The sequence below is a fragment of the Ruditapes philippinarum genome, unplaced genomic scaffold (genome assembly GCF_026571515.1).
Source record: "Ruditapes philippinarum isolate M1 unplaced genomic scaffold, ASM2657151v2 ctg1393_1_1_1_1, whole genome shotgun sequence".
Classification (NCBI taxonomy): Eukaryota; Metazoa; Mollusca; class Bivalvia; order Venerida; family Veneridae; genus Ruditapes; species Ruditapes philippinarum.
In genome coordinates, this window is record NW_026864718.1 from 135,386 (window position 1) to 162,534 (window position 27,149).

A 27,149-nucleotide genomic window follows, 5' to 3' on the forward strand; every position below is an offset into this window, starting at 1 on the left:
TACAGATAACTGTATATTATGTAAATAATGCCTTTATTCAAACATGACAATCAGAACTTAAATAATGTCCGCTTTTTTTAAATAATTATTCATAACAATAGCGCACATGTTTGACCTTATTTTGTATCAATAAACAAAATATATCGAACACATAAATACATATTACAATGCATTGTCAGAACAGAACAGAATTCTATTTACAGATTTATACATATGTACATCGTCTTGTATTAAACATAGTCACATGACTGTATAGTATTGTATTGTATTTTATTGTGAAAAAGTATGACAATTTCTTTGTAAAACAACACAAGTAAAGTCGCTATGATACTTTTGCATTGCATTGTATTGTGAATAAAGTATGACAATTACATGCAAGTTTATCTGCTGTAAAACAACACAAGTAATGTCGCTTTGATACTTTTGTTTTGTATTGTATTGTATTGTATTGCATTTTATTGTGAATAAAGTATGACTATTACATGCAAGTGTATCTGCTATAAAACAACACAAGTAAAGTCGCTATTATACTTTTGCATAGTATTGTATTGTGAATAAAGTATGACAATTACATGCAAGTTTATCTGCTGTAAAACAACACAAGTAATGTCGCTATGATACTTTTGTATTGTATAGTATTGTATTGTATTGTGAATAAAGTATGGTTATTGCAAGTTTATCTCCTAGGAGTAAAACAACACAAGTAATGTCGCTATGATACTATTGTATTGTATTGTATTGTAAATAAAGTTTGACAATTATTTGCAAGTTATTCTGTTGTAAAACAACACAAGTTATGTCGATAAAATACTTTTGTATTGTATTTTATTGTATTGTATTGTGAAAAAGTATGACAATGATTTGCAAGTTTTTCTGATGTATTTAAACAACACAAGTATAAATATTGTTGTTATGATACCATTGGTACTATCATTTTTTTCACATTTGCACTTTTTTCTAATACATAATTATTTTTCTAATACATAAATATCTGGCTATTAATTTGTTTTTTACAATATTTTCATTTAGATCGGATTTGTCAATATTGCGCCCAACAAATTCCATCAGGAGCTTCTATTGGTTGTCCATAAATCACGATTTAGCCCTCAAGATAGACCAGGCAAGTGTTTAACATACATCTCAATACATTGTAGTTTGAGCTTTAAAATTACGTTTTTTTGTAGTATGTACGAATATATACCGTGGGTTACCGACTGTACTGGACATGGACTGTTGTGAATATGGAGTTGTCCATTTAACAATTACTGTTATATTGGTACTAAGTTAACAAACCTTACACATGCAACCGATGCAGACCAAGACCAACCGGCACATCGGTGCCGTCTGATCAGATCATGTGGTCTGTACTGGTCTGCATTGTTCATTATTCAGTAACAATACTTCGTGTATTTTTTCCCTAAAAACAATGACGGTTAGGTCGATATTGAATGATGGCCAAGTCCATTTCAGACACTTACCATGGTAAGGATTAATTAAAGCCTTTTTGGATTCCAGTAGCGGATATAAAGCCATGTTTACTCAGTTTGCTAAAAAAACAACACAGTCTTAACGTTCATGTACCACATTGTGTTGAGTATCGTCTACGAGATTTTAACAGTTTTTAAATTGAATGTTATATCATTGATTGTTTTATTTATATTTCAGACATAAATGGTTTGAGCCATAACATGTCGCATTGGTATGAATTTTGTTGTTTTAAACACAATTATTTCTACTGGAAATTAAAATGCATTGGACATTTAATTTCATTTAGATAATTTAAAACTAAATCATAATTGTTTGGTAATGAATGTTTTGCTAAACATAAGTCATACTTTATTTCGGTATAGTCATCAAAACTGACATGGGGACTGCTTTATATGGATAATATATATGCATGCACCTTCTGGTTGTATTTTACATCGCACGGACACAGTGGATGTCATAGGGCGGCTTTTAAGCTTTGATAGTGAAGGAAGACTTCAAGTACCTTCCGGCATTATTTCAGGCACGAACGTGCACATGTGTAGAACCACCGACGTTTCGTAAGCTGGTTGGATAGCTTCTTCAAATTAAATAATTCAAAGGCCCAGGCGTAATTCGGACCCACAGCTGTAGGGTCAAATGGTTATGAGTCAACGTCATTAACCAATTGGTAACCTCTTTGAGTGTAAGAGAAAATAACTTAAGCAACGTGTCATGTATATAAATTAATATAGCTTCATATGCTTAAAGATCCATAGCCCTTTATCAAACTCCTTTGATTTGTAAAAATGTGGACATAAAGCCTATTTGTTTCATAAACGTTAAGATCATATATGCGCGCAGTATCTTATATACAAAGTTCACTTTAACATAATTTTTTGTTGATTTTATATAAAACTACATCTGCTATTCACTTATCAAAGGTTTTCATTCGAGATAAGTCGTAGAGGAGAAATTGGCAATGTCTATTACCCTGCCGACGACAACGCGGAGGCCATCAATATAAAGAAGGGTTTTGCTGGTATGTTGTCTGCCCGGCTACATCATAGAGATGAGGTAAATGATGCAAAGAAATACAGGCATTTCATTCTAATTATCATGCACCTGAAACATATAAGTTATATTTTAAACGCATATGGGCCTTGCACGAACAGATATATTCAGTAGGGTCTTATGCCATGTTGTCAGTACGCGTTATCAATAGGACGATACTGGCATAATACTATTTTCACATCTTGTTGAAAACAAAGAGCGTCATCATATGCATTAAAATTTAACCTTTATTTTTTTGAAAGGATCGTTGGAAAATATTAATTGGGTTTCCTTTTTAAATAGCTCATTGCCTCTTATATCAGAATTTTATCTTAGTTCTTGCAATGATTTTTCCTATTAACTACCAACCTTACAGTATCATTTTATTTTTTCAGGTCGACAAGGAAAAATACTATGGAGAATGGACATACCACACTAGGGAAACAGGGAAAGAAGGTTTTATATTATTTAATTGATAAATTAGTAATGTCAAGTTCGTTTTTTTTCTCTCTTTTGATAGATACTTGACAATATTTGAACTACAAGGAAAGTATTTTACAGAGTTTATCTTAAGTTTCCGCCATTACAGGAGTAATTGACAATTACGGAACAATACCGTTACAACAGGTTTTAGCTCTGTACCTGAAGCGTCTGCTTTGTAAGATTTGGACGATAGTCTTAGATCTAGATCTACTTTGTTTGCATCGAACATGGCGTTAGTTCTGGTAACTATAAATCAAAATTACCGTAATCGTTTGTTATAAGTTAAAAGTATCCGCAAACTTGTTTAGAAGTAGAATAAATGCTAGGAAGGTAGGCACAAATGGCGGCGTCTCGACAGAGAGTTTTTCTGAAGAAACAACAGTGACTCTAATATTAGGATTGACCAAGAAAATTAAGGAGAGGTGTTTGTTTCACTGCGCTTCAGCGACTCAAAAACCTTTTTTTTGTTTTCCCGCCAAATTTCTTTGTGTAACACCGGATAACCTTTAGCATGGTCTTTCAAATAAAATTAATTTGAAAGACCCTGCCTTTAGTATAATATCGGTAATTGTAGTGCTATTTCCTGGTGTTTTTCATGACGTATTTACCATCTTTTATAAAGATTTTTAATTTTGTTTTGTGTTTGTCTTTAACACATTGTCAGGAAACCATACTGCCACTTACAAAGCAAGGAAAACGGCACAAGGTTATGAGTTCAGGAAGAATAAGACTTCTGCCAATCAGCCTGTCAATGGAGTGTCTGATTATGAAAAGGTTGTAGATCTATCTTGTTATGATATGCTGAAACACATGAATCTGTTGTAAATGTTGCATAAAAAATTACAATCTCAGAAACTTTGGTTAATTGATTGTTTCCATTTCTGTGAAAGGATTCTACAATTTTCAAATTTATCCAAATACCATGAATCCCTTTAATAATAGATCATGAAGTAAAGAAAGTATATTTTTACAGCAATTTTTTCATTTTCTTGAACCTTATAGATCTAATGATATATCAAGGATTCCTGAATTCTAAACATATTCTGATATTTAGGTAGATCTAGGTGCAGTGAATAAGACTATAAAAATAGTGTGTTTACTAACTCTAATAATAATATTTGACCTTGAAGCTTTAATCTTATTTTCAGACTATTCACATACATGATGACCTTGCAACATTGAATAATGTCACAATCAAAGAGACATTCACAGTTGACTCCTCTGCAAAATCTGGGTATTGTATAATTTATATATATATCTTGTTTCAGGGTTAAAACACATGATTGACCTATTTTTTTCTTAAATTCATTGTTTGTCCTATTTTTCTATTTTCATCTTAAATTTATTGTACAAACTGGGAGCAGAAAATCCTGAAGAATACCTTCACGGTTATAAATTACCAGCAGGAATGTGTGTGAAATGCATACAAGATCATTTTTAAACTTATAACTATAGATTGTAAGTGTACACCAACATGTATATGATTTATATATATGTATATTTCCTGAATCTTACTATACAGATAATGGAAAGAAAAATACCAAGAGTTTCCATTAAATATTGTTTTAAGGAACACAGACCCTAATAAGGATGAATTGAAGCTGCCTGACTGATATATTTTTCAAATATTTACATCACATCGGAAATTGTGTTCTTATCTGACAAAAATACAGTACTGGACACGCGAAACCCGCAAAAGTCGCGTTATGCCGCGAGTGTAGTCTATGTCGCGACGGGACACTTCGCGGTAAAACATCGCCGCGTGCAAGTTCGCCGAATTTCGTGGCGGGTCACGAAAAATCGCCGCGATGTATCGCCGTAATTTACGGCGAATCTTCAGCAATAATTGTATTAATAAATAATTTGTAAACAATAAAACGAGATTGAAATTACAAAAGGTAATTGGTACTACATCAAAGAACGCACGATAACAAATTGTCCAATTGTTATTTTGATAATAATACAAATGTAATTAAAATCCATTGTTTACTTTCGCACATATTCTATTTTTAGAACAATGCAAAGCGACATTTAGCACCGATTCACAGGTGTAACTAATTATTACGTCTAATACGCTAATTATGATTGTTGAAAATTGTAAAAGTTTTATCACTTAAATTGACATTCTTTTACCTTCAATTTCACGAGTAAAAAATGCCAGGTGCATGAGTAGGTGATGATCGAGTAGCAAGATGCAAATCAGATTTTTTTTTATTCCCGCCAAATCAGCCAGGGCATTTGACCCAAAAAATTCCCTCGAAAACAAAAATAAAATCGGAGTTAAATCATACATTTAATATGTAAAGTAACGAGTGATCATTCATGAGGGCATTCTGTGCATAAAATTAGGGTGTTACTATTTAAAGTATTTACATAAATAGCGACCAACCAGGGAAGGATAATAACCTTACGTCACGCAGTACTGCATGCGCGCGGCAATTAAGTTGAATTAACTAATAATAGCACGTATCAAATTAAGGTGTGGAAACGGGATTAATATTTTTTTTTCAAATTAATGAATATTTGTAAAGCATTTATATGGTCACTAGTTTACCATGTGGTAATTTTAATGTGCTTTGGGGTACATGTTCGTTTGTTTATGACTGACGACACTGATTAAATACTATAAGCCCATGCAATAAAACATTTCTGGTAGAAGCGTGGTCATAAAATTGACCGAAAAAAATATCCTTTCATATGCATTATTGTTTTTGATAGCAGACACAAGTATTGCACAATATCTTCAAGATCATTAAAATGTAAATAAAATATCACAATCAAAATGCACTTACGATTAATAATATGTCAATAATTGACACAATCAATATCCAACATTTTTTTTACTTGAGCAATAATTAAACATGTGTAATCATTCCTTGACAAAAAGAAAATGACAGTTTTTTTTCTGATATATAAAAAAAGAGGTGAAAGTCAATCGAGTGTCGGCATTTCTTTGATGATTCGGCAACAAACTACAGGTGTGTAAACATCAAAGATTCACAGATTCTTCAGAAGAGCCGACCAGTCATTTGTCAGAGGTCATTTCGTGTGTAAATTTTGTATTTATTATTTAACAATGGAAACATTATATTCCTTTTATTTATGGATGCTTCTTTTTGCGCGAGTGTTTTTGTGTCTTTTAGCGCTATGGAATTTCAACAATCGGCGATAATTTTCGGTAACTAACAATTAAATATTTTAACATTTTTAAAAACAGGGGTGCAAATATCCGCCATTCAGAAATTATAGCAGACAAATCTTGCGTGTGTTATTTTTTACAAACGTGTAATAAATTGAGTAATGATCACCCGAGAGAACGAAATGTCCCGGTGATCAACTACATTTAGAAATGAACAAGTTTAATGTCGTATCAATTATGTATCTTTTTATGTAACTAAATATCTTTTTACACATATATTATATTTATATCTCTACTTTAAACTCAATATGTACCCCCCCCCTAAAAATAGTTTTTACACGTGTACATTCACACTATTTACCTGCAGATGGAGCCGCATACTTGTACTGCGTCGCATTATATACATTGAGGTCATGATTCCGCCATTCACGGAAAGTTTTTAACGGTGCTATTTGATTTCGCCGTGGTTATTTATATTTGCTGTTGGCATCAAAGATAAATAGAGAAAGGCATTTTAGCAAATTACAAGATTTTCTTGATACAACTTCATGTAGATCTACTAATTAATTTTCGTACTTGTACATGTATATCTGGTTTCAAGTTCACAGACTACACTTATAAATAGATCTACATTTATTATACAAATGAACATGTATTATTCCCCGCGAATCGCGGCAAATGTTCACGGCAAAATCGCCGCGAGTTGAATTCGCGGCGATTGTCTCAAGTTGCCGCGAATTCGCTCGCGTTATAAAGCATGAGAGTTCGCCGCGAATACGCGAATTGTGCGGGTTTCGCGTGTCCAGTACTGTAATCTAAGATAGGTAATAGATTTGTTTGGGTTTTACCTCTCACCGACACAATATAGGTCATATGGCGACGTCCCAGCTTTACTGGTAAAGGAAGACCTCAGCTGGTGCCCTTCTGTGCATTATTTCAGGCACAAATTAGCACCTGAGTAGAACCACAGACGTTCTGTAAGCTAGCTGGATAGCTTCCTCACATGAAAGAATCCAAAGTCCCTGTCAGGATTCAAACCCACAGTGGTGAGGGGCAAGTGGTTTGAAGCCAATGACCTTAACCACTTGCCCACTGACGCCTCATATAGGTAATAGGAAAGAGCAGGTTGAGATTGAATACAAAATTACCCTGAATAAGTTGATATTTATTGATTCATTCATTTCCACAGTCCTTAAGACAATGTTAAGAAATACATGTATATACATGTCACAATTGATGTTGCTAAGCATTACAAAGATATTCTTGTAAGATTGTGGTGTATTGTCTGAAATTACCTTTTTTAGGCCTGATCCATTATATGGTTCAAAGTATGCAATGGCAGACCCAGAATTCAGTGATACTGGTAAGAATATTACATGTATATAGTATAGGCAAGAATGGGCTTTATATATTTTCATACTGTGATTATTACTTACCAGGACTAAACATTCAAAACATTAAAAGTTTTGAACAAACATATATACAAATGTCTTATTCATTCAATGAACACATTTGTATAATGTAGAAGAAAGTGGCCTGTTATAATGAAAAAAAAAAAATAATTAACCCAACTCAGCCATTCTTAATTATGGTTAGTTTCACCTAAATGATATTTAATATTTTAAGATATTGTCAAAAATAATTATCAAGTGGCATGAAATGAAAATGATAATTGCTACTTGTAAGAAGAGAAAACATGGATATAAAATTTTTCACAGTTGAATAAAGGATGTACATTGGTATTTTATATGATTAAAATACAGATGTTTTCCTTTATTTTATTTTAACAGACATGCCAACAATTCAGGCAACATCACATGATGTCCTTCAGTTTACTGGTAAACAGGTATTTGATAAAAAGTTACAGAAACCAACAAATCTTCTCAAGGGATCCATTGAACCTGTTTATCAGGTATGATTTACATCATTGCATATGAAAGTTTGTATAACCTATAAAAAAAGCAATGGCAAATTTGATATTCCCTATCTAATCATTAGTACACGTAAATTTATTATTATTAAGTCCTGTCTTTTATATCCTTTGCTAACAAGTGACTTTAATATCTAAACGTGTTAGTTTTAACGTAGATAGTTCAAATGAAATACTCATTTATTGGTCTTTAAAGACAGATATTTCTATATTTGTGGTCTTTTTTCAGAGGGTGTTTTAGTAGCAGGGCAAATGTATTTTCTAGTTTAGATAAGTTTACTTATGTAGGTATTTCTGTTTGTTTGCAAGTACAATTTGGCTAAAATTAACGAAAATACAGGTATTAATTGTGGGTAAAGTGATAGTAACAATATCTGTTCATTACTTTCATTTGTTATTAATGTGTGGCCATGTTTGGAAGCAAGTTTTAAAGATTTTCTTTTGTTTTTTTAAGCCAATTTCTGACCCCCAATACACAAGAGAAGAAGACATTCAAATGGCGATGACATTTATCCAAGGGAACATGACCTGTATCAGAAATGCTCCTCCAGAAGGTAAATGGTCTATATCAGGGTTCGTACAGTCTTAAAAAGTGCTTAAATTTGAGTCCCTTTCTTAAAAAGTGCTTAAAAGTCCTTGAATTTGATTACTCTCTTGAAAAGTGCTTAAAAAGTGCTTAAATATGCTGAAAATGTGCTTGAAAATTTGAAACACAGAATAACATAGTTTCGATAAAAATTAACAAAGTAAAAAGAAAATGATCCAATTTAGTATCAAAATCAATAAAATGTTTACTCAAGGTAAGTGGGCAAATTGCAGTTGTTTTGAACTAATCTGTATTTGATGACCCTTTCTTGTTCTTCTATAAATTACTTAAAATTGTGGTCAGAAAATGTGTATTCAACAAAAAATGGGAAATAAACAACCCATCTTCGATTGAAAATTGTGTCGGTATATGTGCAACAAATGTGCTTGAAAAATGGGAAAACATGCTTAAATAGTGCTTAAAAAGTCCTTGAATTTTGGCATTGGAGATCTGTATGAACCCTGTATAATATTGACTACAATGGATTTTGAGTAATCATCTATGAAAAGAAGAGTAACTGTTGTAAATAATAAGATTTAGTAGTTTGATTATAAATGTTTAATTATTCAGTCTGGTTATATATTCCTAGTTGATTGAAACCAATAGATAAATAAACTATTTTGAACCATGCTGAAGACTATTTAATGTTTATTAATATCTTTATCAACTTTTAATGTTTTTCCTGCTGAATTAATGTTATTCACTTGCTCTACTTAGAATTTGGACCAGCTTTATTGCTACTTTACAAGATTTCAATATCAACCTTATGAATTTTTGCCACTTTCAATATGAAGTTTGTCAGTGTGCTCAGAGGGAGAAAACCCCCTTTTTTATCTACATTCCTTCCAAATCTATGTCATCAATGTAGTATCTCAAAGATGCCATAAAATTTAAAATGTTGTATATGATGTTCAGGGCCCTCGATCAACCAAATCTGCGGCCGATATTCGGCCGCAGTCCCCCACCAAAATAGTATGTTTTTTTCCCCCTAACAGAGGTAAAAATTCCCCCTCAAAACATATAAAGTGTTAAAGAGATAAATGAAAACTAATGTTGTTTTTGAAAATTAAAATCAATCTATTTGACGTCTATTTTGTAAGCGGAATATCGTACAGTACATGTCTGCACGTTTCCGTTTGTTTTTCCCCTCAAAATCTACGGTCACATATTGGCCTTTCATCCTGTAAAAATGCTAAAATTTCAACAGAAATATGCAGAAAAAAATCACAATTCCCGTCAACAATTTATTTCAAAATTGTTTATTCATGAAATCATTTTTTTGTCTTCAAAATGTTACATCAACCAGGGTAATTTTGCCGTAAATTACAAACTTGTAAGTTTTTTTTTCATGATACTTTATTAAATAACTGATGAAAAAACAATCTTATAATAAACAATCAATTTAATTTTATATAAATTTACATCGGAAACAACTAGAATTGTGGATGTGTAAACAGAAAACAAACAAATTTTCATTTGTCACATATTTTCGCGATGCCGATTTTTACGAATGTTATACAAAGTCAAGAAAAGGAAGCTTTGTCTTAGTAAAAGGTGTGTTAGAACACTAAAAATGTTGTTTATGAATAGAATTTACTTTAGGTTTATGTATTGTTCATATTAGTGGAAATGGAGACATTTGTCTGAATGTGTTTCACAATGCTTATTTTTATTTTATTTTTTATTTTTTTATTGGGGGGGGGGGGGGGTGAATCATAAAGAAAGCTAAGCAGCATAAAGATCTGATGGTGTAAGGTGTTAAAAAAACTTTTCTTCAAATCTTATCAATCACTTCTGAACAGTTTAGTGTAACCTATTTGGGATTTTTAAAAAAATAGTATGCGTGTAAATAAAAAAACAGCTGATATTTAAATAAGTTTATTTGTTATTTGATCATGAAAAAAAGAGGAAAATTCCCCCCATACACTAAAATTCCCCCTGCTGAGGGTAGCGACCCGCTTCCCCCAAATTGGATTGAGGGCCCTGGATGTTGCTGTTTCAATGCTTAGATTGTTTGTGACCCTTCTAATTCTAATTATGAGATTGATGATACGATAAGCATTTCAGCACACAACCTATTTGTTAACAAAAGTGCACATGTCCATGTTTGTGGTTAAATCTATTGTTATTCAAATAAAAGGTCACTGCAGGGGTCTGTCAGTTATCAATTATCATATTATTATTTTTTCTTAGGGTCAACTGAACTGATAGCATGCTTTCAACAGCTAGTCTATAACCTTAAAAGACTCCCTGATCAGACACTTGAGACTCTGGCAAAAGTCTACCTTGTACAAGACGGGTAAGAAAATTTTGCATTTCTTTTGTATTGTCAAAAAACATAACATTACTTTGTTCTTTATTTTAATGAAATAGTGGATGTTTTGGTGTCAAGTTTGTTGTACATTCTAATGCATGAATTATTCTATCCATGAAAAGTCTCAGTAGGTTTAATGAAATTTGATGTTTGATGTTTCAGAATCAACCTGAAGCACTTTTGTTAAAATTTCATATGTAGCTTCTAGCTGTACAAGTACACATGTTGAACTTGGCATCTTCAAACAGTTAATTTGGAACCTTTAAAAAAATCTTTTTATTAAAAGTGATAACACTGAAGGTTATTTTTTTACTTAAAAAGTTCCAGTCATTCCTGTTTAATTTTTGAAGGGTAGAATGTTTGAAAAACAACTTGTTACAATGAACTATACCATCTTATTTTCAGTAAAAAAGTTCACTTTAGTGATAGATTGAATTTCATAGATGCATTAGGAGCTGTACAAAGTCACAAAGCTCAAAGCCTTCTCTTGAACAATGTCATAAGAAATCCATCAAAGAAAGGTCAACTTTATCAAAGGGCATTGTTAGCAATTGTTGCCATGGATATGGAACCGTTACAAGTAAGACAATATATTTTGTTTTATATTTATGATATATATGATCTAGGTTTTTACAAGATGCTTAATATGTAATGCAAAGTATAAAACTAGATTCTTCACTCTCAAATGATTTTAACAGCCTTATAAACAATTTGTACCATAGTAGATTTGTTTTTAATCTGTAACATGCTGCCTTACTGTTTTAAGTCCTTGACACCAGTATAGAGTCCGGTCAGCCTGCGTATCTAACGGTGAAGTCTGAACAGGCTCTATAAATATTGTTAGTAGATCAATTTTTGTATATATTTAAGAAATGAAAGTCCCCCTTAAACTGAAAATTGGTTGTCCAGATTAAAAAATAGGGGGCAATAATGCCTTAATTTAAAGAGGCAACATGGTTAGGCGATTAGCCCAGTCTTCCATATCAAAATGTACATATATATATAGTTACAAGCAAAGATTTTATATATAACAAAATATTAACAGATTGTACATTGAACAAAATTAGCAGGTTTAAGGGTTAAAAAAATTATTGAATTGATTTACTACCTACCACAAGATGATATGAATAGCAATATAATAACAAATAAGGAATTACAATGCGGTCAGATTTTGTGCAAATAAAATACACCTACACATTAACCTGTCAATGTCTCCATGATGAAAGAGATATTACAGTCTGGTATTATTCATACAGATTTTAATTTCTTGCATTAAAAATATAAATCAGAATGCTTTTGTTCCCTTATTTTGATGGTTGTTTGTTAACTTATATTCATTATGAACAATTATACAAAGTTGTCATCGACTAATTATATCAAAGAATTTTAAGTTAAAGATAATTCAAATTTATATATCAGATATGTGTATATATTTTTGTAAAGACTTCCTTGTGGTGAACAGAATTATCCAAAAAAGACTTAAAGATAATGGCATACAATTATAACTTTCTTTTCACTCTCTGGTTACATTTTGAAATGTTAATTAGTATATATTTTGTTAAATACTTCCGTGTTTTTAAATAGAAAAACATTGCCTTTTTAAAGTAATGATTCATAATTAGCTTTTTTTAAAGTTGTTTAAGTAATTATTACGTCTACTTAAGTTCAATACTAGATTATACCAGACAGTCCATTGTTTTTTAAATCTGATAGTTCTTTTGAGACATTCTTTCCCTTTATTCTCATTATAATGGTAATTACTTTTACTTGTCTGACTTGATTTAGTAATTCGCGTGCTGGTTAAAAGACACAAGAATATTCAGGACAAAGTAATTTAGGGGAATGCAATCACATATGCATTTTTTTTGGACACTTATTGCTTATAATTATAAAATGAAGACATTGAAAGCAATTCAATATTGCAGAATTTATCTCCCCTTTTTTTACTTCATCATAAAGAAAAACACTGAAGGAAAAGTTTATATCCCACCAAAAGAATTATTTTTTTTTTGCACATATTATACTGTTATTTTGACTAAGAATCCATCAAAACAAACACAAAAATTAACAACAAAAAACAATGGCTTAATTTTCAACTGGTGATTACATTTTAAAGTAAATGGTACTATAAATGAGTCGCACCACGCCAAAACCAACATAATGAGTTTGCGGTCAGCATGGATGCAGACCAGCCTGCGTATCCATGCAGTCTGATCAGGATCGATGATGTTCTCTTACAATCACAATTACAAGTAGAGAAAGTAATAGCAAGCATCATAGATCCTGATCAGACTGCACGGATGGGCAGGCTAAGGTCTGGATCCATACTGGTCACAAACACACTATATTGGTTTTGTCATGGCGCGGCTCATATATTGTTTAAATGCTACAGCCTTAATATATTCAGTATTAAAACAAAAAAAGATTATTAGGTTTGCTCAGTTCCTATATTTTTTAGATTTATTGCTGCCTTATGAATTAATCTCTGTTTAGTATCATTGTAAAATTTCATTACTAAACTTCAATAAACCTGTAGTGTTTTAATTTTGTGCTCATTTTGTAAATGTTAATAAATTTTATTTCCAGGATTTAGTGGAAACGTTGCGCGACTTGTGTATTACTGGAACATATAAAGGACAAGTTCTCTCTGAGGCTGCCAGACATAGTACATGCCTCACATATGGAAGCCAAATTAAACTTCTCAACAAACATGGTGAAGAGGAAAAGGCAGAAAAACATATCAACACTCTTCACATGGAATTAGGAATTCATGGTATGTTGACTTGGATACCAAAAACTGAAGAAAAAAATGAAAATTATGTTTTAAATATGTAAATTTTAATAATGTGTGTTTACTTCAGCTTAAACAGATTTAATATCAATATTTTAATAATTTTGGTTCTTGTCAATGTGTTTCAGAGGAAGGAAAGAAAAGATAATTTCTTTAACATTTTTCAGATCCTTGGTTATTCAGACAGACAAGATCTTTAATGACAGAACAAGAAATTCTAGAACATGATTTGAGCAAAGTAGTTCTCCTTGATTCCATTGGGAATGCTGGACTGAGGTCAAGCTCTGAGTATATTATTTCTCACATAAATTCGAGTAACTCCCAGTGGGTTAAGCGAACTGGAATTCATGCTTTACGAAGTTTTCATGAAGAAAGTGTAAGTACTTGACATAGTGTGTTACACTCAATTTTGATGTCAGTGAATGCTTGATATCAGTTATGAAGAAATACCAGAGTCAATCTAGTTTCTATTGGTCAGACTTGTGGTACATATGATTTGCATATACAGGCATGAACCAATTAATTATTTTCATTATTATTTGCAAACAAGAAAGCACTTAACCCTTGTTAAGTAACTGTCTTCTAATATATAAACTATAGTAATAAAGTTGATTTAAACCAGTCTTTCTGTTACATGGTTATTAAATTAATTTTTCCAACCTTTCTCTAACACTAGGTATTGCATGAACTTGAGAAGGTAGCACTAAATGATGAAGAAGAAAGTGTTAGATATGAAGCTATGCTGCAGTATTTAGCCCATCCCCTTGCCAAAAGAGACAGGTTGTTATTATATTGTATCAAATTATATTAAAACACAATGTATGTGACTGTTAGATTGTAAAATTATTTAGATAAATATTATCAGCAGTTTTATCCAATAACAGGGCACACGTTTGGTAGTTTTTGGGGCGAGTATGGGTACTATTCCCCTCTCAAAGCCATAAGTATTTTTCCCCTATCTCAGAAAAAATTATCTCCAAATTCTAAAATATATTAACTTAAAGTAATTTGTTTGATTTGTTAGTCTAAATTAAAAAAAACATTCTAGCTCAGGGCTGTCGTTTGATAAAATTTGGGGCCGAATATCAGACCCATTCCACCACCAAAAAAGTATGTTTTTTCCCCTAAAACCGAAAAAAAATCCCCCTTGAAATCCCTGGAAATTAATATTTAACAGGCATAGAAAATGCCGATCAGCGAATATATATTTTGCGAACAGCAACCGGAAATAGGTACGTATTTTGCGGACGGCAATCAGAAATTAGTATGTATTCCATGACTGGCAACCAGACATTAGTACGTATTCTGGGAACGGCTATCGAAAATTAGTATGTATATATAAATAAAATGTTCCGGACAGTTTTTAGCATTCCAACATGTCGCACTATTTCAAGTCTTACCGAAAAAATAAAAAATTCCCTTTAAATGAAAAATATTTGAAAATCATGCAAAATTCCCCCTCTGCATGGACCCTGGCCCCAGTCTCAAAATGCTAACGAGAGCCCTGTAGCTATAATTGATTTCAATGGTAGGAAAATTACAAACTATTGAAACCAATGGTAGGAAATATTGAAATGACTAAATGTGATAAAAATACACTAAATACATGTACATCATAACATAAAGTTTCGAATTTTGCCTTAAAACGATGCAAAATTCCCCTTTCTTAGGGTTTGGGTACCTGTCCCCAAAAGGTGTCTAGTGCCCTGAATAAATACATTGATTACTGTAAATCTTTTAGTTTCCCATCCTGCCCCACAGGCCACAGTGCGTTGTAATTCTGGCATCGAAATAAAATGCATATTAAATAATTTATTGATTCATTTCAACCCTTAGTCAGCTGGTGGCAACTGAATATACCCATGCAGATCAAGATTAATTTATGATTATGGTCTGCTCTGTTCTCTTTTCAATCAGTCAGCACAAGTAAAATGGTTTCCTGCATGAAACATTTTTAATGATTTAAAGATATTTTGTTTAACTATTTTCTACATTGTTTGGGAAAGAAAAGAAAAAGAAATAAGCATTTGTATTAGGAATATAGTTGACAATAATCGATCAATATAAGAAGGTCTTTGGAGACTGGTGACCGTTGAAGACCTGAGACAGGAGAAGGTCGAAAATAAAACAATTATTTCTGTTTAAGAAAATGATTAGATACCAGTGTATGAATAATTCGGTGCAAAAAAAAGTAAACACACAAGTTTACGAAGAAAATAATTCTATTTATTATGGCAGATGCCACTACAAATGTTTTAATTTTGTAGGTTTTCACTATAAACAAGTGATTGTTTGTAAAATTTTCAAACACATCATGCAAGTTTTACCACCTTAAACGGTAAAACTATTTTAGAAAATAAGAAATATCACGTAATAGTGTTACTTTCTTGATTAGGTGTAATTCAGATTAATTTCTTAGAGGTAAATCTGTAGAGTACCGACAAATGGTAGTTGGCTAGGTTTTCGAAAAGGTCAATTAACCAATCATGTACTGGTTACAGATCACATGCTCCTCCATGTACCAAAAACAGGTCATGTGCTCCTCCATGCCTCAAAAATTAAACCCGTACCAATACCCTGCGGGCTCCGTCCCGCAGGGAATAAATATTTCTCTCTAATTCATAATAGTTATGTCCGTTTGAAAGATGGAAAAGTCCATTTACTATAATAAGGATGGGAAGTATTAAGTACATTTAGAGCTTTAATTATAAATAAATGATGCTTGTGATAGTAATTGCAGACACTTAAAAAATCTTCTTTTTTTTAAAAAAAACTACCCTCCTATATTTATTTAGTGGAAGCAAAGAACTTGACGGAAGTGAAAACAGCAATATTCAGAAACGATCAATTTTCGACAAGAAGTTCAAGTTTAAGCTTCAAGCACCTGGTGTAGACTGGATGAAACAAGTTGGCTCGAGGAGCATTGGCGCATCATTTGGTGTATTGATGGAAAACATGTTAGACATGGAGTTGTGTATGTATATGAAAAAGAGATTTATCAGTTATATCTTTTTTGCAAGTATTTGGGAACAAAGAAATAAATATTTGATGCTTGCTGGTTGGTTAATCAGGGAGAACATTATGGATGTTGTTTGAAACAATATATTTAGTTAATTATTTTGTCATCGGCCACTGTTTCAAATGATGTGAAAAATTAAGCTTTTTCCTAGTGTTCCTCAGAATAGCAGATTTTGTACTGGTCTATAGGCATTATAATTAAATGTATTTGTGCTGGTATGTTACAGAAACAAACTGAGCATTTTGTCCATACTTTTTTACTCTATTTAGGAAAAGCTTTTTTATTTAATGTTTTTTCTTGTTGTTTTTCTTCAAAGTAGAAAAATGATTTTTTTTTCTATTTTACAGCATTATTGAAAGGTAGAGTTGATATAAGAGTACATGATGAGGTCTACTCTAAAATTCACTTCGGATTAATCAATATAAATCTAGATTTCTACTCTGCCAGATTGTGTTTTAAAGGGAGTGCAAATTATGGAATCAATATTGTTCAGGTATACAGATTTACAAAATTTCTATGTGGCAAGCATTTCATTACCAGATCATGATATTTGAATAGCTTTGTTAAAAAATAATACTGCACAATGAAATTCATAGTCTTTTGCTGAAAAAAAACTATCATACTGGTATAACTTTTTAGTAATGATGGAGTGAGTTGAAATTTGCAATCAAAGGGTATTTTTGCATGCTCACTTGATGGAAGTGCTTGACTCTTATGATCATGAAATGCACTGTTTGCTATTCAATCAGCACATATTTTGAAATTTTCCTGAAAATGATGAATGATATAGGCCAGACTGGTCTACCTTTTTTTAAAAAAAAAGCAGTATGGAAATTTGCAAACTGTCCTGTAAACAGCCACTCACTCTTTTCTTGACCATTATTTTATTCTGGTGGGAAATCATTTTATCTAAATAATACCAATTTTATCTTTTAAGGAGGGAGACTTACAGCGTCTGATCAGAATTGTCAGAGATTTCAGGACCATTGTTCGTAAAATAGTCCAGAGTGTAAAAGACGGTGTAGAAGCATTTAAGGCTATTTTAGATGATGATTTCTCACTTAAAGATATAGTTGATGAGTTTGTTACATCTGTGGAAGAACTGCCAGAGAAGGTGGGTTTTCATGTCTTGTATTTGTTGTTGTTTTTTTCTCCAGATATATGCAACACCTTAAGTCGACCTGTCATTTCAAAGTCATTTCAATATATTTGTATGAATTAGTTTGAGTAATTGTATGAATGAGTTAAGAAAGTATATTAAAATTCCATTCATTCAGTACTTAGTTTTGTTAAGATGAGTAAATATATGTTTGATTCAATATTTTATGCTCATTATGTACATCAAACTTTCCTTAGAAGGTTTATGCTTTCATTTAGCTTTCTTGTTTGTGTTCTTCAAATAATACAGAGAGGGGCATTCTACTGTGTTCTCCCACTAGTGAAAGCTTCAAGCATGCTGTATCTTCTGAGCAGTATCAGAAAAATTGCTATGTTGATGCAAATAATTATGAAACAAACTAGAATTATATCAAGATATTTATAATATATAAAATGTCAAACTAAGTTGTTCATAATTATGTAACATTTACATACACACACCATTGTTTTGCAGGTTAAAGCTCTTGGTAGTAGAATCAGAGAGATTTTTGAAACGATAGAGAGTATCGCACTGGAAAATCTTCCTCCATTTGTCAAGAAAGTGAAAAGATTTATGGACGCAGTTACCAACCTTTATGAAGAAGTTGAAGAGGATGTTATGACATTTTACAATGTTGGTTTTTTTATTTTTATCTATACATGTATTTATTTTAGTATTTCTTTACATCTGTTTAGATTTAAAGTTCAATTTTTGAGACTGAAAATGATAAATCTTTATATTAGTTCTTGTGTACACCCAATCTTTAAGGTCATCCATGTCTGAAATACGTTTTTTTCTGAGCTAGAAATTTATGTAGTTCATTGGAACATTAAGTGGTTATTCTGTAGCAAATCAAAAATCAACTTTTTTCAAAATGCACATGTTAATTATATAAAAACGTTTGTTATAAATATGTAAGTGATTTTAGTTCATTATTGAAATAAATTTTCAGTAACCTATTTCTTTTTTGTTGACAATGGTTAGATATCGCCCATTAACTCTATGGAAATATACCTCAACAAGGACAATGGGTCTCTTCATTCTTCAGAAATTTTTTGTTCTAAAACCTAGGTCACAAATAAGAAAATGACGCTGGGCGGCGTCTGTTTCTCCAAAAAATCGCAATATCGGCCGGCGTCCGTCCGGCGGCAGTGACTATCGGACGGCAGCAGCTGAAAATTTTGCTCATCTGGCGCCTTAGAGTTTTAAGTAATACTTAAAAGCTAACGGCGGCCGGACGATAATTTTTGGGGTCACTGAGTATAAATATCATCGAGCGGACATCGCGATGATTTTTTGATCGGGCGATTTCTTTTTCTACTAAAACACCGTCTGATTTAAAAGGCGTCCGGGCGGACATCGGCCGGGCCCCGCCCGGTGCCTGAATAGAGACAAGTAGTCAAACGATTATCGCGCGGTACCCGGACGATTCATGTACAGGCACCTAGCGGTCATCGTTTTGTCATCCGGCGACCGGGCTGCTTATGTTTGTTGTAATTTCAGCTTGAAGAAGTTGTAATTGCCTCAAAATTATATTTGTGAATTCTTTTGAATACTAGTAAACATGATTTTTTTCTTCAATGTCCATGCGAATGTCTGATTGATTTTCGCCTTCTACGGCCTCGATACTGGCCGTGGTGACTCGGTGTCAACAACACGGACCATCTCCTTGGCCTTCCCCTTGGCTTTGGCAGCTGACTTCTTTGCTGGCATAATTACAACTGGCTGAAGTATGTCATTAAATGTAAAGTCATTGTCGCCCGGCGCCCGCGCGGCAACCGTCCGATTCACTTTTAAATCGCAAAGGCGCCGTACAGACATCGGGCGGCGACCGCCCGATCCGTTCAATTCTTTCTGTAAAATCCATTCGCCAAAAATCGCCCGACGACTGTTTCATTCATGACCACGCAAGGTATCAGATTTAAAATCGCCCGGCGTCCACGACATCAAAAAATCTGCCGATTTTATAAAAATCGTTTAATCTGACGGCGCCTGTTTTATTTGTGACCTAGGCATAACCAGTGACTGAAAAGTGTTGTTCAGTGTCTTTTACCACCAGTTATAGTCACACAAATCTTATATCTGATTAAATTTTTAATGTAACAGTAGCTAATACATGTCGGCTAACACACACACATTTTCTTGCAGTCAATTGTAGAAGGAGTTAAGATAATCATTCCACAAGCTGCTGAGATGATATTTGAATCGGCACAGATGATACTCCGGGCGTTTATGAAAATCTTTAAAGATCCAAAAACAGCATTGGCAGATATTGGCAAAGGTGTATTAGTGTAAGTTTGAGCTCTAATGGAAAATAATTACAGGTCTTAAACCAGGCTAGCTTGCACATTTATGTGGACTGTATAAACAAACTATTGTCAGAAGCTCAATTTTGATATTAATATGAATGCAATCTTAATGTGCAGATCAAATCAAATTAAAACCGTTTCAAATCCATTTTACAAAATTAATTCAGTAGTAACATCATTTAAATTTCTATATTTTGTATTTTGATGTAAGGCAGCCATACTGTTCATCCTAACACTGTTTATTTCTCAAATTTATTTTATTTTTTTCACAGAATTTATACAAGTGTGAAACAAGTGGAAACATTAAAAGAAAATATAATGAAACATACATTTGTTACTGATGGTAAGTCAAGGCTCACTTAACTTCTCTTTCTTCTTTGAAAACAGGTAATAGATACTCATCTTTGAATGAAGATACAAAATTACTAAACTTTTGTCTAAAAGAGGTAATGATTTATATACTCTTCTTCCCCTTGCACTAAAATAACTACCATCAAGGAGAGTAGTGGCCTAGATGGTAAGGTGCCTGCTTGGCCCTCTTAGCATTCAAGCCAAACTGGGGTAGAGACTTTGTTTTCTAATATGAGACCAGTACTGATTAGTTCCAGGAAGTGGACTTCATAGTGGTTCAAATAAGCTGCAAGCTTTCACAATAGTCAAGCTTAAATGATAATGTTTTAATCGATAGTCTTGGGCATGTAAAACATCATTTAATTAATCAAATATTAAAAGAATTTAGAAAAAAACATACAAATAAATTCTCTTAAAATAACAGTTCTTACCAACACGTAGTTATATATTAAGTACACCATTATATACTTTGAAATTGATAAATCTTCAGGATTAGAGCCCTATTGGATGAATCTACAAGATAAGACAATTTATATTCAACAGCTGTATGAAGATGCACTTGTGGCAGTGCAAACTGAAGGCAGGGAGTGGGTAACTGAAGTTTTAGAAAATGATCCAATTGACAAACTCACTGGTGGTAAAATGACTATAGTATGTATACACTTTCTGTTATTACAGTTAATCCTGTGTAAAAAGACCACGTCCGAATAAAGACCATCTTTTAAATAACACCCACTCTTCATAGAAACCGCTTGTCTATAAAGTTCATGTTTGTTCTTTGCTTTGGGAGGCTTTTGTTTACAGGTTTGACTGTATTAAAATTAATGTATATTTAAGTAACTAGTACAATTAATTTGAATTGCCATTACCATAGTGCTTAGTTTTTTCAATATAAATTTTTGAGTTCAGAGATAGGATATAGAAGTGTTTGTGGATGAAATAGATAATAAATTACTCTATTACAGAACACAGTTAAAGAGAATATCAAATCTCAAATAGAGGCTGAAATTCAAGAACTTTTAAATCCTCTGCACCAATTGAAAGAGCTAGAAGGAAGATACATGGAAGCCTTTGTTAACATCATTGAGGTGTTTGATGATATAAAAAAGGCATACGCTCTCTTAAAGTCTGGGTTTGTATTTTACATTTTAAGATCACAGAAAATGCAAGCATATACACATTTGTGTCATTTATACATCTGTATTTAATAACGTTTGTCAAGTAACTTTTAAAGTGTAAACTTCAGATTTAGACATAAATAGGTCAGTTCCATTACCTATACCTCTCTGGTATCAACTTTAAGTTTCTAATCAAACTATGAAAATGTATAATGTTCAGATATATTAGCAAATGTGCATCCATATAAAAATTATTTCTCACTTAACATAAAATGGCTAAATGAGTGTTCAGCATTTTAATTTCAAGCATGTAAAGTTTGGACTTCTCATGTTAATGATGATATGCCCTGTGTATAGCTTTTAGTATGTTGTTAGCATGATGATTTGTTTATATTGTTTCATAAAGCCATTTATATTATAACTATTGTAACTTATGAATAGGAAATAAAGATCAGTATGATGTTGAAAAAGATGATCATCAAGTTATTTTGATTCAATTTCAAAATGTCTAGCAATAGGTTGCAAAGAAATATTTTTGTATTCTGATGTGTATGAAACATTTGGCTAGTTAACCTTAAATTAAGACTTTTAACCATAAAAAAATACAGAAACACTGTACAAAGTCATTTGTTATTGTAGGTTTAAAATTGGCAAATCGCTCGTTAATTCCATGTTTGGGCACAAGTTTGATAGAGACTTTCCTCAAATAAGAAGAGAAAGTGGAGCTGATTGCACTGGGAATGGATTTTACCAATCGTCTCTTGGTGGAGGCAATGTAGAATATGACCAACCGGGGATTGATATTTTAGCTGCTGAAGGACAAGAGGTGAGACTTGCCATGTATAATGCTAAGAATGAATTATTGAAGTTAAATTTGTAGTAGACGGTAGAAGAAGAAACCTTTTCTACAAGTATTATTTTGCTAGCTCAGCTAGCTGAAATGGGGTACTGTGAATTCACGTAATTTTGAGGGCATTTTTTGGATCTGTCAAAAAATGTTAATTTCAAGGTTTCTTAAATTTGTGGATTGTCTGTTTTTGCAAACAAATTCATGTACAATGTAATAAAATATTCATACAACAGACAAAATCATATTTTGTTGGCTCTTGAATTTGTGAATTGATCTATCCCCCAAAACCACAAAAAAAAAGTGCTCCACGAATGATGATGATTTTGCAGTATCTGATGTATTTGAGATCTTTTTTAATATACATTTTATTTTGTCATTTCCAGTTTAAAGATTGTGGCAGTTTACAAAATGATAATATATGTATGTAACCATTGACAAAATTGACTTGAATATATTCAAATTATATCTAAATTATATTGATTCAGATAGGCCGCAGATATAATATTTCTTTTCTTTATTCATGGTGACTGATGACATATTTTTATTGTAATAAAATTAATTTTATTCATAGTGATGAATGGAAATGTTAATTTATTTTTCATCAAAATAAAGCTGGTATCTCCTGTTGCTGGAACTGTGAAGATATCTGGCAGGAGCAATGAGATAACCATTATTGACAGTGACGATTTACCTGAAGGATCTGAGCTCACTATAACAAATTTAAGGCTATCAGACCATGTCCAAGATATGACACAGGTATATCTCTAAATATTTATGGTGATATATTTAATTTGTCAAATATTAGGTGTAAATTATTTTGAACATATTAAAAGGAAACAGTAGAACTATGATAAAAGTTAACCTGTCAACCTAGAGATCGTTTGTTTCAGTAGTATAGTTACTCGGCTCACAATTATGTTTTTTCCATGTAACAACAGCATTGGTAAACTCAAAAGAATTTGAGCAACTTTTATAGGTAGAATCTAGTTTCTCCATTAAGGAGCTTCAAATAAATTGTAAATGAATGAAAATGATTATTTTAAAGAGTAAAATTTACAATATCAACATGATACGTTTATCATAGATTTTACGTACAGTCGACTCTCGTTATCTCGAAGTCATGGGGACTGTCCAAAAATATCGAGATAATGAAATGTTGAGATAAACGTATAAGGTTTGAACAAGGCAGTAGCTGATTTTTACAAAGGCATGTGCATACCTTAAGTCAAACAAATTAAAAGTATGATATCTCCATGTCTTGTTTTCTTGAGCTTAATATTCCAAAGTCGATATATACATTTGTATTTAACAAAGTTAAATTAGCGGATGTTTACCAGCCGAAATACGGGAGTCTGATAAAAACACATAGTGAGGTTTACTCAGTACTACACCACTATAATGAATACGTTTTCAGCGTGGGTTGATCCAGATATCCTCCAGGTTGGTTATCGGACCATTCTCGAGATAAATCTACCCCTGTTTGATATTTTTTCGACGTTGTAAAAAAATATTGCAACGATAATGTTTCTATACTGAACACTTTTTCATTTACACCTAAAGTCATAATGAATTTAATACAGTGTTCGAATATTTTATAAATAGCTGAAGATTTACACATTTATGACATAAGTCAATCAATACGTTAATTAGGTAAACTTTCATAAACAAAGCTCGACTTGTTACAAACATAGTCATCATTATGACACATGCTTCTAAGTGATTGTCGTCTGGTTTGTGTTTTGAACACTTCTGTGGGGTAGAGACGAAAAATTATCAGTGGAGATAAAGAAAGGATAATAGCGTGAAAATTACTGTCGGGCTTCGAGATACTGAAAATATTGAAATAAAAATATTGAGATACACAAATACTTCCAATATAGATCTAGATAAAGAAGGAAGAAAATCGGGACTTTCAAAATTTCATCGAGATAACCAAATATCGAGAAAAGCGATGTCGAGATAACGATAGTGGACTGTAATCAGAGATGAATCTTGCTTTTTTATCAGGTTAATTTATGTTTGTTTGATGGTTGTTTCCAGAATATATTGTGTCTTTAAAATACAAGTAATGCATTGACCATTAGTTACCATGTGTCGTCCATCCTCTTGTAAAGCTTAAAGACAATGCCCAGTAATAACAGATCATAAAAAATGGAATCTCACAATTTGTTTAATAAGTTATGCAATTTGATATTGTTTTCCAGGTTGCAGCTGGTGAAGTTATAGGTCATGTTACACAATCCCCTTGCACTGGAGCAAACCATATCCATGTTTCCTTGAAGAGAAATGGTGGCATTGTTGATCCCAGCAGCTATCTCAAGGATCGGCAATTTGACTCGCCTGGATGGAATCAGATTTGCGATGACTACAAAGTTGTTTATAAAGTATGTACATTGTATTTGTTCTTAATGATTTGTAAATATATTTAGTAATTTGGTGACACAAATGAGTTAAACATTTTCTTAGATAAATGATCATAAAATCATGTAAAGAAATATTGCTTAAGACAAAATATTTGTCATTTATATTCTAATTTAGAGTGTTCAAAATGGACAAATTCACTTGATGCTCATTGCTAGGGACTTACCTGCCAATACTATTTTATACTGTTTCAAGTTTGAAGTTCATTTAGCGAATTGACAGAAGTTTGTAATTGAATTGTGCCAATGAAAATTTTTGAACCTTGTGCCGAAAAACATGAATATTTTAAATTTTGATTATGACCCACTGAGATCATAATATTATAATTAGCACATCCTTCTGAGGTCCATCACAATCCATCCTCACAACTTGCTTTCTGTGTAAAATAAACAATATTCATATATCAAAATCTTGATTTGCAAATATCCACAAACTATAAAATTAACAATTCTATGTCATTTATAATTAGTTTCAAACGGTTGCCGTTGGTTACGTTGTTGGTATAGATGGTAAGAAAGAGGAGGACACAACAGATTATATTGAGACTGATGAATCACTGGCATCGGATGAAATGGATGAATCAAAGAGACCTGCCCAGGATGTACAAGCTATTAAAGGTACAGGAAATGTGATTTCAGTGTTGTCCCATTGGGATTGAGTGTTTTAATGAATATTTGTTATGACTATTGATTTTAAATAGAAGCTACATAAGAACAAGATAAACATATCAATCTGTACTTTGTACAAGATAAAACCAGTCTGTGGCCTATGTACAATATAAAGCCAATCTGTGTGCAAGATAAAACTATCTGTGTGTACTATGTACAAGATAAAGCCAATCTGTGTGCACTATGCACAAGATGAAACCAATCTGTGTACACTGTTTACTAGATAAAACTTATCTATGTCTACTATGTATGGGATAAATTAAAAAAGTGTGCAATATGTACAAGATAAAACAAAAAGGTGTGGACTATGTACAAGATATTAAAAAAAATAATCTGTGTTCGTAATGTACAAGAGAAAATCATCTGTGTACACTATGGACAAGACAAAACCAATCTGTGTGCATTTATAATGTAAAAGATAGACACAATCTGTGTGCACTATGTACTATATATTACTCTTTCTTTGTGCCCTAATTACAAGATAAAGTTCATATTTGTGCATTAAAAGCGTGAGAATAAATAAAGGTAAAATAATTGCACACCTATGACAATGATTGGGATAGCATTGCTTGCTACTAGTTAAAAATGTGGCAGTTTCTCATGAATTGAAGTTTTGCTAGTGGCTTTAAAAATGATTTTTCTTGAATACTTGAATTTTATATCAATTTTATTATTATTTTATAAATTGAATAGGATACATTTAAATTTCCAGTGAAAGAGTATATTATGAATTATTATATAATCTATAAATAGCTTTGAAATGCCTTTCCCTGATTGGCTAACAAGCAGGTTTTTGGAAAAAATAACAGGTCAATATATATATATTCATTCTTTTTCCCTAAAAATAGATTTCTTGAAATCCCCCAAAGATGCGAGACTCTGATGTGACGTCACGCAAATTTTGTTGTTATTATTCTGAAAAAACGTTGAGAGATGTGTATTAGTCTATTTTAGTTATATTCTATTTTTGCTCTTTACATTTTGGAAAAGTAGACAAGCTGAAAAATAATGATTTCCGTCGTATGCAATGGCAGATTTGAAAAGCCATATAAAAGCTATCTATAAATTATATAATAAAAAAGATATGTACTTTTTAGCTGTTGAATATGATGTGATATGTACTGAAAAATTAATATTGACCTGGGCTATTGCCTCGGTCCATATTGATTTTTTTCAGTACATATCACATCATATTCAACAGCTAAAAAGTCCATATTTGTATAATATAGATGGACATATTTTCTGTTCTAAACAGAATGTGTCAGTTTGTAAGAATAGTAGTGGTATATCTAACTGGCTCTTCTATTTATTCTAGATAATGAAAATGGAATCTACAGTCATATGTCTACAACACCTGTGAGAAAGAAAAGATTAATTAGTGCAGAAAGTTTCAGTAAGTGTTAGATATGAAATTTAGCAATAGGAACTTAGAAACACTTTTTGAATCAAGTTGCTTTAACAAGATGCTTTGTATGGGTAAGAGTTCGTATTAAGACAACCGTAGGGAGTCTTATC

The 27,149-nt window shown here is 32.1% G+C and overlaps 1 protein-coding gene across 1 annotated transcript in view; it reads left to right on the forward strand.

The window, feature by feature from the left end:
- LOC132726631 (uncharacterized) overlaps positions 1-27,149 on the forward strand; it is a 134,826-nt gene that overhangs the window by 3,546 nt on the left and 104,131 nt on the right. Inside the window, exons 2-28 of the mRNA XM_060711976.1 lie at positions 1,030-1,120; positions 1,666-1,699; positions 2,409-2,541; positions 2,913-2,973; positions 3,665-3,774; positions 4,149-4,234; positions 7,444-7,502; positions 7,930-8,051; positions 8,524-8,623; positions 10,849-10,954; positions 11,375-11,549; positions 13,556-13,742; positions 13,928-14,136; positions 14,437-14,540; positions 16,556-16,734; positions 17,127-17,272; positions 17,717-17,893; positions 18,392-18,550; positions 20,066-20,208; positions 20,499-20,569; positions 21,068-21,228; positions 21,543-21,709; positions 22,335-22,521; positions 23,158-23,301; positions 24,750-24,929; positions 25,436-25,583; positions 26,950-27,027. Of these exons, the coding sequence (XP_060567959.1) occupies positions 1,030-1,120; positions 1,666-1,699; positions 2,409-2,541; positions 2,913-2,973; positions 3,665-3,774; positions 4,149-4,234; positions 7,444-7,502; positions 7,930-8,051; positions 8,524-8,623; positions 10,849-10,954; positions 11,375-11,549; positions 13,556-13,742; positions 13,928-14,136; positions 14,437-14,540; positions 16,556-16,734; positions 17,127-17,272; positions 17,717-17,893; positions 18,392-18,550; positions 20,066-20,208; positions 20,499-20,569; positions 21,068-21,228; positions 21,543-21,709; positions 22,335-22,521; positions 23,158-23,301; positions 24,750-24,929; positions 25,436-25,583; positions 26,950-27,027 (3,517 nt within the window). The remainder of the gene's footprint in view (positions 1-1,029; positions 1,121-1,665; positions 1,700-2,408; positions 2,542-2,912; positions 2,974-3,664; positions 3,775-4,148; positions 4,235-7,443; positions 7,503-7,929; positions 8,052-8,523; positions 8,624-10,848; positions 10,955-11,374; positions 11,550-13,555; positions 13,743-13,927; positions 14,137-14,436; positions 14,541-16,555; positions 16,735-17,126; positions 17,273-17,716; positions 17,894-18,391; positions 18,551-20,065; positions 20,209-20,498; positions 20,570-21,067; positions 21,229-21,542; positions 21,710-22,334; positions 22,522-23,157; positions 23,302-24,749; positions 24,930-25,435; positions 25,584-26,949; positions 27,028-27,149) is intronic.